This window comes from Coenobita brevimanus, chromosome 24 (genome assembly GCF_032717465.1).
Source record: "Coenobita brevimanus isolate Jiangsu-jjx chromosome 24, ASM3271746v2, whole genome shotgun sequence".
Classification (NCBI taxonomy): domain Eukaryota; kingdom Metazoa; phylum Arthropoda; class Malacostraca; order Decapoda; family Coenobitidae; genus Coenobita; species Coenobita brevimanus.
In genome coordinates this window covers 14,098,429-14,113,921 of record NC_136977.1, presented here as the reverse complement: position 1 = coordinate 14,113,921, position 15,493 = coordinate 14,098,429, and the positions used below count along the sequence as shown (strand labels likewise).

General features: G+C 43.4%; 1 protein-coding gene across 5 annotated transcripts in view; it reads left to right on the top strand.

Moving 5' to 3' along the window:
- LOC145393499 (serine/threonine-protein phosphatase 2A activator-like) overlaps positions 1-15,493 on the top strand; it is a 273,368-nt gene that overhangs the window by 147,882 nt on the left and 109,993 nt on the right. For all 5 annotated transcript variants that reach the window (XM_080267630.1, XM_080267626.1, XM_080267628.1 and 2 more), the window contains one exon: positions 9,313-9,538. In XM_080267630.1, coding sequence (XP_080123756.1) covers positions 9,313-9,538 — 226 coding nt within the window. The remainder of the gene's footprint in view (positions 1-9,312; positions 9,539-15,493) is intronic.

Below are 15,493 nucleotides of genomic sequence, written 5' to 3'. Positions count from 1 at the left end.
GAAGAACGCTGTGAAGCGGCTGAAAAATGGGAAAGCAGCTGGGGTTGATGAGGTGTATGCAGAGATGATTAAGTGTAGTGGAGAGAGTGGAATGAAGTGCTTGTTGGAGATAAGTAAGAAGGCATGGAGGAGTGAAACTGTCCCAGCAGAGTGGAAAAAGGCTGTGATTGTACCCCTGTACAAAAATAAAATTGAGCGAAATGAGTGCAAGAATTATCATGGCATAAGTCTGTTGAATGTGGTAGGGAATGTATGTGGAAGAATTATTATAAAGTAAGAGAGAGATCAGAAGTCCTAGTGAGTGATGAACACGGCTTTAGGAGTGGCAGAGGATGTGTAGATCAAATATTTGCAGTAAGATAGTGGAGAAGGCCTGTGAGAAGGACTGTAAGGTGTTTATGGCAAATATGGATCTGGAAAAAGCATACAACAAAGACAGAAGGATTGTGGAAGGTTTTGTGCATGTAAGGTGTAGATGGTACGCTGCTAGGTGCCATCAAGAGTTTTTATGATGGTAGTGAAGCATGTGTAAGGGTAAAATGGCATCTGAGTGAATGGTTCGGGAATTGTGTAGGTGTGCAACAAGGTTGTGTGATGTCCCCATGGTTGTTCAATATATATATATGGATGAGGTGATGAGAGAAATAAAAACACGTGAAATGGAGAGAGGGATGGCGTTGGTAATGAATGGTGATGGATGGCATATCTCATATTTGTTGTATGCTGATGATGCAGTACTACTGTACTTGCAAATACTGTAATGGACTAGAACTTGGTACACTAGTGCAGAGTTTTGCTGATGTCTGTGAGCGTCATGCCTTGAGAGTAAACGTAGAAAAGAATAAGTTGATGGTTATTGAGAGAGAAGGTGACTTCCAGTGTGATGTTACAGTGACTGGAGAGAGAGACTGAATTTGATGAGAAAGTTCAAATACTTGGGTACGGTGATAGAAAAGAGAGGAAAATGTCCAAAAGAAGTGGAAAGTAGAGTGACAAGGAAGGAGAATAGCTGGTGCTATGAAGACCTTGATAAGAAAAGAGGCTTGAGTGTTGCAGCTGCCTAAGGCATACATGAAGGAGTGTTAGTGCCAACTTTAACCCGTTAACTGCTTTATACAGCCTGGGCTGTTCCAATTGCGACTGCTCAATACAGTCCTGGCTGCGCAGGTGAATTTCGAATATAGTGCCATGGTGACCAAGGCCGACCCATGCAAGCATGTTTGAGCTTCAAAACCGAAACTGAAAAAGAAAACGAAAACCATGCATTCCAATAGGGAATCAGACACTTCGATGTTCATCCTTGGCTTTACCAAGGTAAATTTTGAGCTAATATTTCGTTACTATATACTTTGGCATGTGTTCTCTCAATTCCTAAGACAAAATTTGGCCTTTGGGAAATTTCAGTTTTACCCATATGTTTGCGCACCACGGACACCTCCAAAAAACCACCATGCACAGTTAACGGGTTAACATATGGATGTGAGACTATGGTGTGGCATGAAAATGAGAAGTCAAGAGTGACAGCAGAGGAGATTGGCCTGCTGAGGAATGTATGTGGAGTACAGAGTGTGGATAGGATACAAAATAACGTGATTCGTGAAAGATGTGAAGTGAGGAAGTCTGCAGACGCCAGAGTCGAAGAGAGTGTACTGAGATGGTATGGTCATGTGGAGAGAATGGATAACAATAGAGTAGGGAAAAAGGTATATCTGAGTGAATTTGAATGAGGGAGGAGGTGAGGTAGGCCAAGGAGAATGTGGAGAGATTTGAAGGAAGAGAGGTATGGATATCAGTGAGGCTAGGGGACTGATGAGAGATCGAGCTGGCTGGATGATAGTTGTGAGAAGAAGTGCATGATCAGGGATTTGGCACCCCTTTTTAACATGACAGCATCCAGATTGACTCTATCGGATACATTTATGTGAAGCTACAGAATGTGGTGAATGTTTTTGGTGTATCAGATAGAGCCAGGATTTTGGTGCATGAATGATGAGTTAACGGAAGCGTGGCCCATTGGATTGAGCAAACTTGGGCTGTTTGGATGTTGCTACTCCTCATTCTGCCCTGGGGTGGGATAGGAGGTCCAGATGATGATGGTGATGATGATGATGATGATGATGATAAACTCTTCATTTACTGATTATATTCATGACACATTTCACACATTTCTCTTGGACCAGCACACCCACACCACCAAATCCGTCTACACTTCCCTGCCAAAATACTTTATACCTACACTCCTTCTCAGCAGTCATCTTAGGTGATCCTTCCCTGAACCTGACTTCCTGTAATCAACAGACATCCACCCACCTCCTACTCGAAGTCTCTACCACATCCTGCACTGTACCTTTCAGACTGCCCACATTCCACGATGCCACTCTGAACCCCGTTGGTGATTTCATTTTCACAGGCTTGCCTTTAATGCTTCTGCTTTTCATTTTTGTCGTCGGGTAAATGAAGGGAGAGACAGACCATAGGCCCCACCCATCTGCACAGTCCCAATTCCAGGCATGGGACCAGGAACCCACAGCCTCCAGCCACTGCCAGTGGCTTTGGGGCACCCTTCCAGGACAGCTACAGGAACATCCTTACAGCACGCCTTGGCACTCTAACTACCCTGCCATTATACACCCACTGATAGGGCAGCTTCCTAGGGCACTACTCCCACTTTAGGGTTCCTCTCTCTTGGGGAGAAGCAGCTGCCTGGGAACCACAATGCTTTGTACCCTCTGGCACAGATCTGAGCCCCATCCCATCCAATCCCAGTCCCAAAACTATACAGGAGGAGTCCTTGCCATGCCTTACAGGTCCATTACTAGGTAGCAGGGGCAAAGTTTTGTGACTGTATGCCCTTGCTAGTGCCAACCCCTGTGATGTAGTGGGGTACATTGTGTGGTATATAAAGTGCGTGTAGAGTAATGAATGAGATAGCTAGAGAATAGTGTTTGCGGGGAGTATGCTGGCTTGCTCTCTGTGTTAGTGTCACGCTGGAAAAGGTCATCAAAGGGGGATGGTCAGGGTATCCTGTGGGCTATTGAAACAAGACCTCTGGCTCTCCCTGTCACCAGCATTTCCATCCTCCTCAGGAGCACAACCCTGATTGGCTGGTACTACAGCATACATTCATTTTTCATAGGGAGGTTACACACTGGATAAAAGCAGGTAGTAGTGATCAATGGAATTTAATCTGACTGGACTCCAGTCATTTCTGGAGTTGCACAAGGGAATGTGTCGCATTCTTTGGTGTGGTGTGGGTCTGTTAAGTGCAATCTCAAATTTTGCAGATGACACCAAACTTGGAGCAAATTTTAGCAGTCATGAAAGGACTAAATAACTCCAGGCAGAATTGTATAGGCTGTGGGAATTATCTGAGACATGGCAAATGCCATTCACCTTGGAGACATGCAGGGTGGTGCATTCTGGCCTTACAGATCCTGGGTCAGACTATTTACGTTTGATGAGAAGTCTGAGGATGACAGATTTGGAAAAGAACCTAGGTATACTGGACAGTAGTGACAAAATTTTCCAAACAGTGCATCAAAGTACAGAAAAAGTCCAGAACTTGCTACATCCAGAGGCAGTTCATTATAGGAATAAAGAGATTACACTTACATTTTGTAACTCCTTAGTACAGCCACTTTTGGAGTACAGTGTGCATTTCTGGTCACCTACACATGGTGACATAAATTGACTTGAAAGAGTTCAAGCAAGAGCTACAAAACTTATTCCATCCTACAAGAGATTGAGGTATCAGGATCACCTGAGGGCTTTTGGATTGTTTTCATTAGAAGCTCCTAGACTACAGGATCAGCCCAATGAAGTGTTTAAAATACTTAATGGGTTTGTATCTTGATCACAGAAGTTGTTAAGTCTCAACATGTAACTCAATACACAACCATGGTTGGAAGATGGAACTGAAAAGATGTAACAGCAGTATATGTGCAAACCTTTTCATATACAAAATCTGCTCCACCTGGAATAGAGTCCCCATGGAGGTTGTTAATAGTACTACAGTAGAGCAGTTTAAAGAAGCCTTGATAGACTCGTACACTAGAGTGAATGTGAATTGGATATGCGTTACATAGCAAATACAGAATATTTCCTTGGTAAGGACTGGAGAGTCTTTGAGACAGAAACTTTTCCTTTTAACTCCTTGTAACTCACACACACACACACACACACACACACACACACACACACACACACACACACACACACACACACACACACACACACACACACACACAGTCTCTCTCTCTCTCTCTCTGTTACAGATCAGTATCATAATATGCCTGATTGTAGGTACAGTAAGAGTCCTCTCATTTGGCATCTTCGCGACCAAGGAGGTGCCGAAAAGTCAGAAACTGCTGGATGACTGGGAAAACCTGCCAAAAAGTTTCTAACAGTCATGGTTGGTCACCCCAGTGCAGCCACAGTGTCTAGCAAGTATTATTGGTCAACCCTAAGCACTAAATAAGCAACTTATATTTAATGTATTTAATAATACAGTACACATGAACTTACTTTAACCTACTATCCATTTCAGACCCTATGAGGCATCGTTTTTCACAATTATGTTCTAAACAAACAGTTGGATCAATATGACATTTTGGCACAGCTTGTTTGACACCGTCCCCTAATTTATGGCACTGCAGTGCATTGCCAAGTGTGTTTCATTAAGGAGTTTACTCTTGGCTTTGAAGGCGAAGCTGGCAAGAGCCGAGTAGACATTCGGACAGGGGAAGGTTTTACGTGACGTAGTTGTGATGTGTATCACTCCACCACCTCTCCCTCCACTCCCGTCTTCCCCTCCCTCCCTCCTTGCCTTCCTCCTACCCCATATCCCCGCCTTCCCCCTCGCACTCCCATCCTCCTTCTATCCTTTCTTCTCTCTCTGTCTGTCTCTGTCTGTCTGTCTGTCTGTCTGTCTGTCTCTCTCTCTCTCTCTCTCTCTCACTGCATTGTACATGAGACATGAAGCCATGCACATGTTACTTGCCTATAATGGCAGATACAGTAACTCGAAAGTATATGCTATGTATGTTTTTTTTTTTTTTTTCTGCAAATGATAGTGATTGCTGTTCCAGCGTAATTGGCTGTTGCATAAGTGCTGTATGTGGTTTGTTGGGTAATTATATAACCATTGAAGGTTGTATATGACCCTCTTTCCCACAAGCTACGTTGTGTGTATAATGGGATGAGGCAGCTGAGGCTTGATCATTTATAGGAAATTGGGTAGGAGTCAGAAAGGAATACAGGTGGAAGTGGAGCAGGGATTCAAGAGCAGAGTAAGAAAGTAAAACGAAATTCAAATGAGAAGTACATAAATAAATTACTTCTGACGTTAGGAAGTCGGTGTCATATGATCAGCGTTCTTGTAGACATGTTAAAAAGTCACTGCAGACAAAGATAGAGAGCGGATATATGATGGGTGGAATAATAATGCAAATAATCGAGCATATACAGTATTATATTTTAATCTTCATCACTATCGAGAAACAGCTCATCCTCGTCATCGCTGTTGATGGTGATGCAGATGGGGTCCACACCTTCATGTATGTTGTCAGAAGACCAATACTCGTCTTCGAAGGCTCTGGCTCGTCGTACTGCACCTGCCCACACCTCCTTTGTTGTGCAAAGTTTGGCTTCTTCTAGCCTGACCTGTAGACCTGCCTGGGTGAACCGCTGCAACGAGGAGCGCACATACCGCTTCATGCGGCCCCACACCTGCTCGATGGCGTTAAGCTCTGGATGCGCAGGTGGCAGTCAGACAACTTCATAACCCCATTCATGGATGATATTGTCAACCATGTACCGTGGTTCTGGCCGGTTCTTCTTGAAGAGTTGCAGAAGCTCGGGACGTGTGGCATGTGGTGGGAAGGGGATCTTGCAGTGCTCCAGCCATTTCACCAGCTCCATTTTGTTGGTGGCGGTGGTGGGGCAGCGACTCTCCTCTGTCAACTGGCTGTGGTAGGGTGCATTATCAAACACCAGCACTGATGGCTCAGCCAGTGCGATAGGAGCTGTGACATGAGCCAGCGGAGGAACAGGTTGCTGTTCATTTCCCCGTGGTAGTTGCCGGTTTTGTTTTTGGCAGGGAAGCACAAAAATGAATCATTAACGAAACCATCGACAGTGCTACCTGCTACTACCACAAATCGCTCCCCTTCCCCAGGTGGCACCTGACAGCTGTAGGTGGCACTAGTGGCAGGCTGGGATGTGTCTACCCACTCCTTGTTGTGCTGCATGAGGGTGGTGAACCACGTCTCGTCCACATACACCGCCTGTCTTCCCTCCTCCTGATGTCACTGGAGTGCACGGAGAGTCTCAACACTGCGGCACACAACATCCAACGACTCCCTTCGCACATACATTTTCCGCTGTGACGTCTTGTAGCGGAACCCCATGTTGTGCAGGACTCGCCACATTGCCGTCTCTGAGATTTCCCTCGGAATAATACCTGCCATCTTTAAATCTTCTGTCAGGGTGCCAATAGTAAAGGTTTCCTTGGCTGCAAACTTGGCATGTACATGGCGGCGAATGGCACCATCAGTGAAATTGTCAAAGATAGGTGGTGTGGCAGGGGGTGTCGGGGAGTCTGGTGGTGTTACGGGGGGAGTGGCTGTCCCAGGTGGTGTATCTGGGCGAGAACCTGTGCTGCGCTGCACCATCAACTGCACTGCTTTTACGGTCAATCCCATGGCCTGTGCAACACAGTCATAAGGCCTATGTGGGGAAGCCAAATCTGTATTTTAAGTAAAATGCTTGAAATTATAATATTTAACAAATTTTGATATCGGTATCATGATCAAAATAATTTTCCCTTTTATTGTCATAGCTAGCAGTGAAACATACTGACTGTTTTATCTGTAACTACGAAATATAATTATGATTAATTACTTACGTATTCAGACTAATCCTCATTTTCCTAGTGCTTTTCTCTTGGTTAAAGACATGGAAGAGTCGAAGCGCAATTACTCCTTTGCACCCATGCGGACATCGTAGCATGTTGGCCATGACCGACAGCGATGAAGCACACCTTCCTCCACAGCATGTGGCTGTACACCTTCTCCAGCCTTATGCCCGTGAGTTATCACATTAACTTTTTCACCTACCAAATGCCGTATAACGGTCAGACAAGGTAGAACAGTGATCACGATCGTTTGCATAAACAATCCTACCATGCTCGGCATATACTTTTGGGTTATCTGCCATTGTAGGCAAGTAATATGTGCATGGCTTCATATCTCATGTACAATGCAGTGAGAGAGAGAGAGACAGACAGACAGACAGACACAGAGAGAAGAAAGGATAGGAGGAGGACGGGAGCGCGAGGGGGAAGGCGGGGATATGGGGTAGGAGGAAGGGAGGGGAAGACGGGAGTGGAGGGAGAGGTGGTGGAGTGATACACATCACAACTTCGTCACCTAAAACCTTCCCTTGTCCGAATGTCTACTCGGCTCTTGCCAGCTTCGCCTTCAAAGCCAAGAGTAAACTCCTTAATGAAACATACTTGGCAATGCACTGTAGTGCCATAAATTAGGGGATGGTGTCAAACAAGCTGTGCCAAAGTCTCATATTGATCCAACTGTTTGTTTAGAACATATTTGCGAAAAACGATGCCTCATAGGGTCTAAAATGGATAGTAGGTGCATTTGCCTATATATACCATAAAATAGCACGACAGAGTTTCCAAACTTTTGAAAGGTCCCGCTTTCAAAGCTAGACACTCATGAGTCATGATGGCCAACAGCACATGCAGTGTTGGCAAGCAGAAATCTTCAGAAGTGCAAAGGTCAACTTTAAAACGCGCTAAGCTGTAGGTGAACTGTTCAAATTTTCGTGCTAAATTGGACTTCAAAACACACTAGATATGCTGGGAACCCCATTGCGGGTGCCAATTGGCTCAACATACGTGCCAGAAGAGCAGAGAACTTTCGTAATGGGACTATTTATGAAAACCACTGGAAGACCGGAAATACTGTAAGACCAGATGCCAAATGAGAGGACTTTTACTGTATACTGTATTGATCGGTCTGCCTGTACAGTCAAGCTATGTAACATATCTTTGAATTAATTATTTGTATATTAGGTGAAAAATACTTCATAAAATTACAACAGAATATGATTATCTGATGAATCATTTATTTCACACTTGCATCCAGTTTCACCAATGTATTTTTATAATAACCTAAATATCCTGACACAGTTTCTCTTTCTCATTTGGCTAGTATAATATTGCCACTTTATCCTTATCCATCTTCAGTTACTGTACTTGATGGTAATATGTCTTAACAGTGTCATTTTGGTTAATCTTTATTCAAGTCAGAATGCTCCTTTCTCAGGTAGTTTGGTGCATTGACCAAAGAGCGCCTGCCTTAACTGGTGTCCTGTGAATTTGTGAACTGAGCTGTACATGAGGAGGAAGACAGGAGACACTATACAGCCATTTAGTATTCTAAAATGGTAGATTAAAATGCCAAACAGTAAATTTGGCCCAGAACATAATGATACAAATTCATAGGTTCGAGCTTACTCAGAGACAAAAATCACCAGATACTGTACTGACTGTAGTCACAATGGCCAGTCACCATTTGCAAGGCACTAAAGAAAAGCTTGAGTATTTCAGTGAAAATTGCTGTGAGAGAAGTAATGTGAAGAAATGTGGAAATGGTAATTTTACTAGACAAATTATTACAGAACAGTATTTATACTGCACAGTACAGAGACTGCAAAATCCTTGTATGTGAGTCACCATGAGAATGTAAGTGAGACTATTTGCATTGAAATGCAGTAGTGTATATACTCATAATTAATTTTTTGCTATAACTGTTTTATCGTCTCCTTTTTCTGCTTCATTGTTCTTACTGTGCTCCAGGGAGCTGTACTTCAGCAATGTGATCATTTCAAAATGGCTGCTGACTTGTGAATTTTGAAATTTTATGTGCTCATTCTGAGAATATAAGTGACTGTGTATGCCTGCAAAACAGAAATCACTGAAAATAAAATGCACCAAATTTGGTTAAGTACTGAATGTAATTTCAGCTGTTGTTTGATGGTTATGCTAACTGACAGTTATGCCAGCATGATGCAGATACACAATAAAAGAGTGCATTTCTTTACAGCATATGGTAGTAATATACATTATTTAACTGATAGTAGACTGGTTATTCCAGAACAGTTTATTATTTATTTTTTATTTTATGGTGCTGGTATGTGAATGCTGTGAAATGAAAACTAATGATTGAGTTTAGCATCTAGACATTCTTTACTACCATTTGAGTGCACTGATTGTAATATTTTGACTTATAGGTACCTGAAATTGTGTCGCCAGCTCCAGACAACATACAAGATGGAACCAGCTGGCAGTCAGGGTGTGTGGAGTTTGGATGATTATCAGTTTGTTCCTTTCATCTGGGGTTCTTCGCAGCTCCAAATGAATCCAAAAATTTCTCCAGAAATGTTTTGTCAGGAGGCTGTGGTGAAGAAGTATGCAGATGAATACCTTTTTCTCAGCTGCATAGAATTTATTCTTTCAGTAAGTTGAAAAAGTTGAGTGGTGAAATGTGTACCAAGTTAATAAAAAATGTACAGCTGTACATATCCAGTGCTCGTCAGAAGTATCGAGGGCCTATGGCAGGGTGCGCAATACTCATGGCCAAAAAAGAATCACCCGTTTTTGGTAGTAAAAATTGAGACAGATGTTTGTGGCGCTAGCATGACATCATGGTAGCCTGAGGCTTTCCTACGCGCTGGTTGGTTCCCGCCTCAGTTGCCTACGGGCTGCCTGAGAGAGAGGAACTCCGCCGTGTCTCCCTCTCTTTTTGCCCCATTTTTTACCGAGTGTCCCGCAGTGTTTTGGCTTTCGCCACTTTGTTATGGCACCTACCCATAAACTATCGAGTGAAATCATATCCCAGATCATTGCTCTAAAGGAGGCAGGCCACCAAACGAAGGAAATTAGTGAATTGGTTGGCGTGGCTCGATCAACTGTGCGTAGGTGGTGCAGCCTTTTTTGAGTGGAAACAGTAGTGACGTTCCCACAAAGAAACCGTGGTCTGGTAGGCCCAGGAAAACTTCCCCGAGGTCTGTTAATGTTTTAAAACGTGCAGTGGAGTCTAATCCTCGTGTGAGTGCAAGGAAAATAAAGGAGAGCAACCCGGAAGTGTTTGGTGAGGTTTCTGTGCGCAGTGTCTCGAAGGGTCCATGAACTTGGTTACACAAGTCACAGGCTTGTGAGAAAGCCTCTTCTCACACGTTACCAGCGACTTCATAGGCTTGCCTTTGCTAACAAATACCTTAACTGGGGTGAGGAACAATGGTTGTCAGTGTTGTGGTCTGATGAGGCAACATTTAGTGTTACCTGTAACTGAGGAGCACGTGTGTACCGGCGCAAAGGTAGTGACCCGCTTGACCCACGTTACGTGGAAAGCATAGTTAAACATCCTGATTCACTCATGGTATGGGGTTGTTTTTCTGGTAAAGGTTTTGGGAAGCTTGTTGTGCTTCCCAAGAACTGCAGAGTGAATCAGGACGTTTATCTGGAGCTTCTTTGTGATCTCTTACCAGAGTCCTTCAAGCTCACAGGTGCACGAGTGTTTCAGCTGGACGGTGCACCTGCTTATAAGGTCAAATCGGTCACCAGTTGGCTTCGTGACTGCGAGGTATCATTCATGAAAGACTGGCCAGGAAATAGCCCAGACCTCAACCCGATTGAAAACCTCTGGTACCTCGTAAAGAAGAATCTGCAAGGGACAGGCGTGAGCTCTCTGCCTAAGCTGGAAGCCGCCATTCGTGACTCCTGGGACAAAATACCCCTCCAGCACCTCAGGAACCTCGCCCTTTTACTTCCAAGACATCTCAGGTCCGTGAAGAAGCGTACAGGATACCCAACGAAGCACTAAAGGTAAATAAAATGCATTATTTATACCGGTATGTTTTTTCAATGTTGAAAGGTTTGTTTTGCAGGAAGGACGCAGGGCGCTCGATACTTCTGACGAGCATTGTATATATATATATATATATATATATACAGTGAGTACAAGATGTGCTTGATTGGGGATGCTAAGCTGAATGTGGTAGTACAGCCAAGTGAGAGGTAGAGGTTGATAGAACTTTTTTTTTTTTTTTTTTTTTTTTTTTTTAAACTCATTTTTCACTTGTAGAGTTATTCCTTGCTTAATGAGAATTTGCTTTAACGATGCAAATTGATGACAAGCCCCCATTAACATTTTCATATCAATGATACCTATGAGGGGAGAAAAAAGAATGACTGAAAATTAATCTGACCGACACACATTTCAAATTTTGATATATGCCAGTTGAAAATATGCAGAATTCATTGTTATGCAAAGATACTAACATTGCCAATATTATGTGCAATAAAATTTCATTGTATGCAAATAGGCCAGTTTCTTTTTGTTTCATTTATAAAGACTCAAAAATGCTTGCATGCATTGGTTTTGGTCACCCGATGGTAACTTTCCATGCTGCTTGATCTCTGGCAGCCTCCCTGTTCAGTCCCCTATTCCTGAGGTCACACTGTATGACCTCATTCCAGGTCTTTTTTGGTCTGCCTCTCGCAATTCTACTGTCAACATTCACATCTTTCACCTTCAGCACCCACTTGTCATTCTCAATTCCCCCAAAATGCCCAAACCATCTCAGTCTACCCTTCCTCATCACAACACATTCAAGTCCCATCCTGCCTCTCAGCTCATCAGTCGCAATCCTAACTCACCCAGGCCTACCATTCAAGGATGTACTACACATCCATCTAATTATCATTTCTGTACATTTGAGCCTATGAATAACATCTTCCTTTACTGCCCTACTTTCACTACTGTACAGCATTACACTCTAACACATGCTGCATACAATGACCCCTTAGCACGGAGGGAGAACCCTCTCAGTATCAGGAGAGACAACTCCTCCCCTAACATCCTCAAACCACTCCTTACCCTAGCACCAGCCCCATCTCCAGCATGTAAAATATCCCTCAAATAGTAAAATTCCTCCATGTGCTTAGAGACTCTCCAGCAAGAACAAGGCTGTACTGTTTCAGTCTTTACATGCCTTCCCCAACACACAATGCACACAAAATCAGCATTATTTTGCAGTCTACCTCTAATACCACAACATCTCATATGCACCCACTTATCCAAAACACTGCATAAGATGGGATTACTTCCCACACCCTTGTGGCAAACTGCACATGGCATCACTCCCTCTGCTTTGATGGTACGACCACCAGCCCTAGATATCATTATTTTTGTTTTATCCATGTTTACTCTCAAACCCTTGCACTCCATTCCATCTCTCCGCTTCCCAAATCTTTCCTCCGCCTTTCTTTCAAGTCTTCACAGTCAACACCAAGTCATAGGCATACAACATCTCCCATGGGCGTTGGATTCTGAAGTCACATGAGAGAGCATCAAACACCACGATAAACAATAAGAGACTCAAGACTGACCCCTGATGTGTGCCAGTATTCACAGAAAACTCGTCACTGAAATCTCTCTTCACTCTTACATGGGTGCAAGCACTCTCCTACTTTACAATAACCACTCTAACCATCCATTCCTCAATCCCAGAGTTTCTTATTGCCAACTTCACCACCTCCAGAGGAAGTCTGTCAAGGGCCTTCTCCAAATAAAAACAAAGTAAAGCCCCTTCCTCTTTCCTATGGATTTTTTCTTGAAGCTCCCAAACATTGAGTATTGCATCAGTGGTCCCTTTGCCTGGCATAAACCCAAACTGCATCTCATCAGTATTCACTCTTTCCCATATCATACCCTCCAGGACTTTCCGCTTTACCTTCATTATTTGGTCCAAAAGGTATATGCCTCAGTAATTAAAAATTTCCCCTTTCCAGGACATCACCCGCCCCCTTAGGCATGTTGCACATTTACAGTCACACTCCTCAACCAGTCATCTGGAGCAGCACACTCATATATAATTGATCAAATCAGTAACTAAACCCACTTCTGTATCTCCTGAGGCTTTCTACATTTCAGCAGTCAACACAGGCACACCTGCCTCCTTCCCTAACTGCATCCTACTGATTGACCTGCACACAATAGCAATATCAGTCAAAGGACTGGATCTGCTGGCTCCAGACCTTCCCTGTTTTTGTCAAATTCCTCATGCAGCATCCAGTTACAGTACAAATACTCTTTTGTATCATATTGTATTGTTTATAAAGATTCCAGTTTGCTTGCATGCATTGGCCTTGGACACCTAATGGCAGCTTTCCATGCTGCTCGATTTTTGGCCGCCTCCCTGTTCAGTCCCATATCCCAGAGGTCACAATCTACAACTTTGTCTGAGGTCTTTTTTTTGGTGCTCCTCCTAGAACCTTCCCCCATGATGTTTACACTTCTCGCCTTCTGCACCAATTACTGTCTTCCATCCTTTCAACACACCAAAACCATCTCGGTCTATTCCTTAGCACAACACCAATACATTCCAGTACCATCCTCCATATCAACTGTTTAACCTGTGGGTTGCACAATTACCTTTTTTCCCACACCTTGGTGTGCAAAAATTAAAAAAAAAAAAATACTGTAGTTTTTGTTTATTATAAACTTGAAGCATCCAGGGAATCATCTGGTGAAAAAAAAAAAAAATCTCTCCGTCTTTGCATAGCACCATGCATAAATTTGCATAGGGGTGTAGTGACAAAATAAAAAAATAGTTTTTGTTTATTATAAACTTGAAAATAAACATCCAGGGTATTATCTGGCGAGAAGAAAAAAAATCTCTCTCTGTCCATCTTTGCATAGGGGTGGAGTAGTTGGCGGTGATGCTGTGGCTTGCAATCCACGGGTTAATTGCAATCCTAACCCCCCTCCCCCAAGGCCTCGCATTCAAAGACACACCACACATTCATCTAATCATTGTCATATCTGTATTTTTGAGCCTTTGAATATCCTCCTCCTTTACTGACCACATCTCTTTACCATACTGTACAACATTACTTTCTTAACACATGCTTCATGTAAAGATCCATTAGCATGGAGGGAGAGCCCACTCAGTTTTAGGAGAGGCAACAGCTCCCTAACCTCCTCTGACCACTTCTTACTCTAGCTACCGAGCTAGCTTCATGCCGACCTTCAGCACAGAGTATATCCCTCGAATGACAAAATTCGTCCACATACTCAAGAGTCTCTCCATTAAGTTCAGTCTTTTCATCATCATCTAATCCTGTGTTGCCCCTTGAAGAGTGTAGGAGCCCAGGGCTAGGCGAGTTGGTCCTGACACTTAACCCATTCGCGCACCATGACTCAATACGAGTCAAAACGGTTTTAATCTGAAGAGGAACCGATGATGCACTATGATACACTTTCGGTGGCGGTCTGAAGGGATGCCGATTAGGCAATTCTGGACAAAAATATTCACCAAAACTTTTGTGTTATCATGAAATGCATCGATATTTGATGCGTAATAGGAGGGTTCTATTTCCAGGCCAACACTCTCAAATAGTTGTCATTCTCTCGGTTCTTAGTTCAGGGGGGTAGAGGGCGGACTCGTGATTTTTGGTGATTCACTCAAAAACTATTGGTCGTATCAGAATCCCACCAATACCACGTGAAAGCTTGTGAAATTCTTCATCTAGACATATGTTTAACCCTGTAAGTCCGGGTCGGGTCTTAAGACGGGGTCTCTTGATGGATGCCGGGTCGGAACTTGTGAGTAAAAGAGACTCAGGCGACGGGTGGCATCGTATGATACCCCCCACCTTCCATGTTGCACTCAGAGTGGTCTGGGCTCTGACGTCATATGTAAACAAACCTGCTGGTACAAATGTACTGTGTTTTGGGGTGAATTTTTTTTTTTTTTTTCGCATTTTATGCTCAAATAATTACCTAAAAATGACTCATAAATCATAAAATAATTTTCTACAAACAAATATATGCCTAAAATCCTTCAAAAATATGCTATAATAACAGTACATGTGGCCGATTTTTTTTTCACGTCTGCAACACGCAGAGTTTATGCAGCGCGATTGTGTGTATCATGGAGTTAGAGGGAAATCTTCATTTTTCGCCCTCAGCACAGTCTTCAGATGAGATGGCAGAAGTGGACAGCAATTTGGAGAACTCTGAAGTGACTAGTAGAGTCGGTGAAGAGAGGGAAGTGCATGACATCACCGATTTTGAAGGATTTTCAGCCAGTGATACACAAACTCCGTCAACCTCTGGGGTATCAGTGAGTAGTGTTGGCGTGAAACGTAAGTTATCGCCAGGTTTGGAGTACGATAGTGATGACCAGGAGAGTGGTAGTGACAGTGAGGGGATGGCAGACAGTGACAGTGATGGATTTATTCCCGTGAGTGACGAGAGTGATGATGATTCAGACCTAAGTGATGATGATGATGATGATGATCCCAGGGTGTGTGACCCTCCCCGTAGGCCTGGTGGTATTGGTAGTGCTGGTGGATCTGGGTTTTTATGGGCAAATGGTGATAGATTCATACCAAATTGGTATAGAT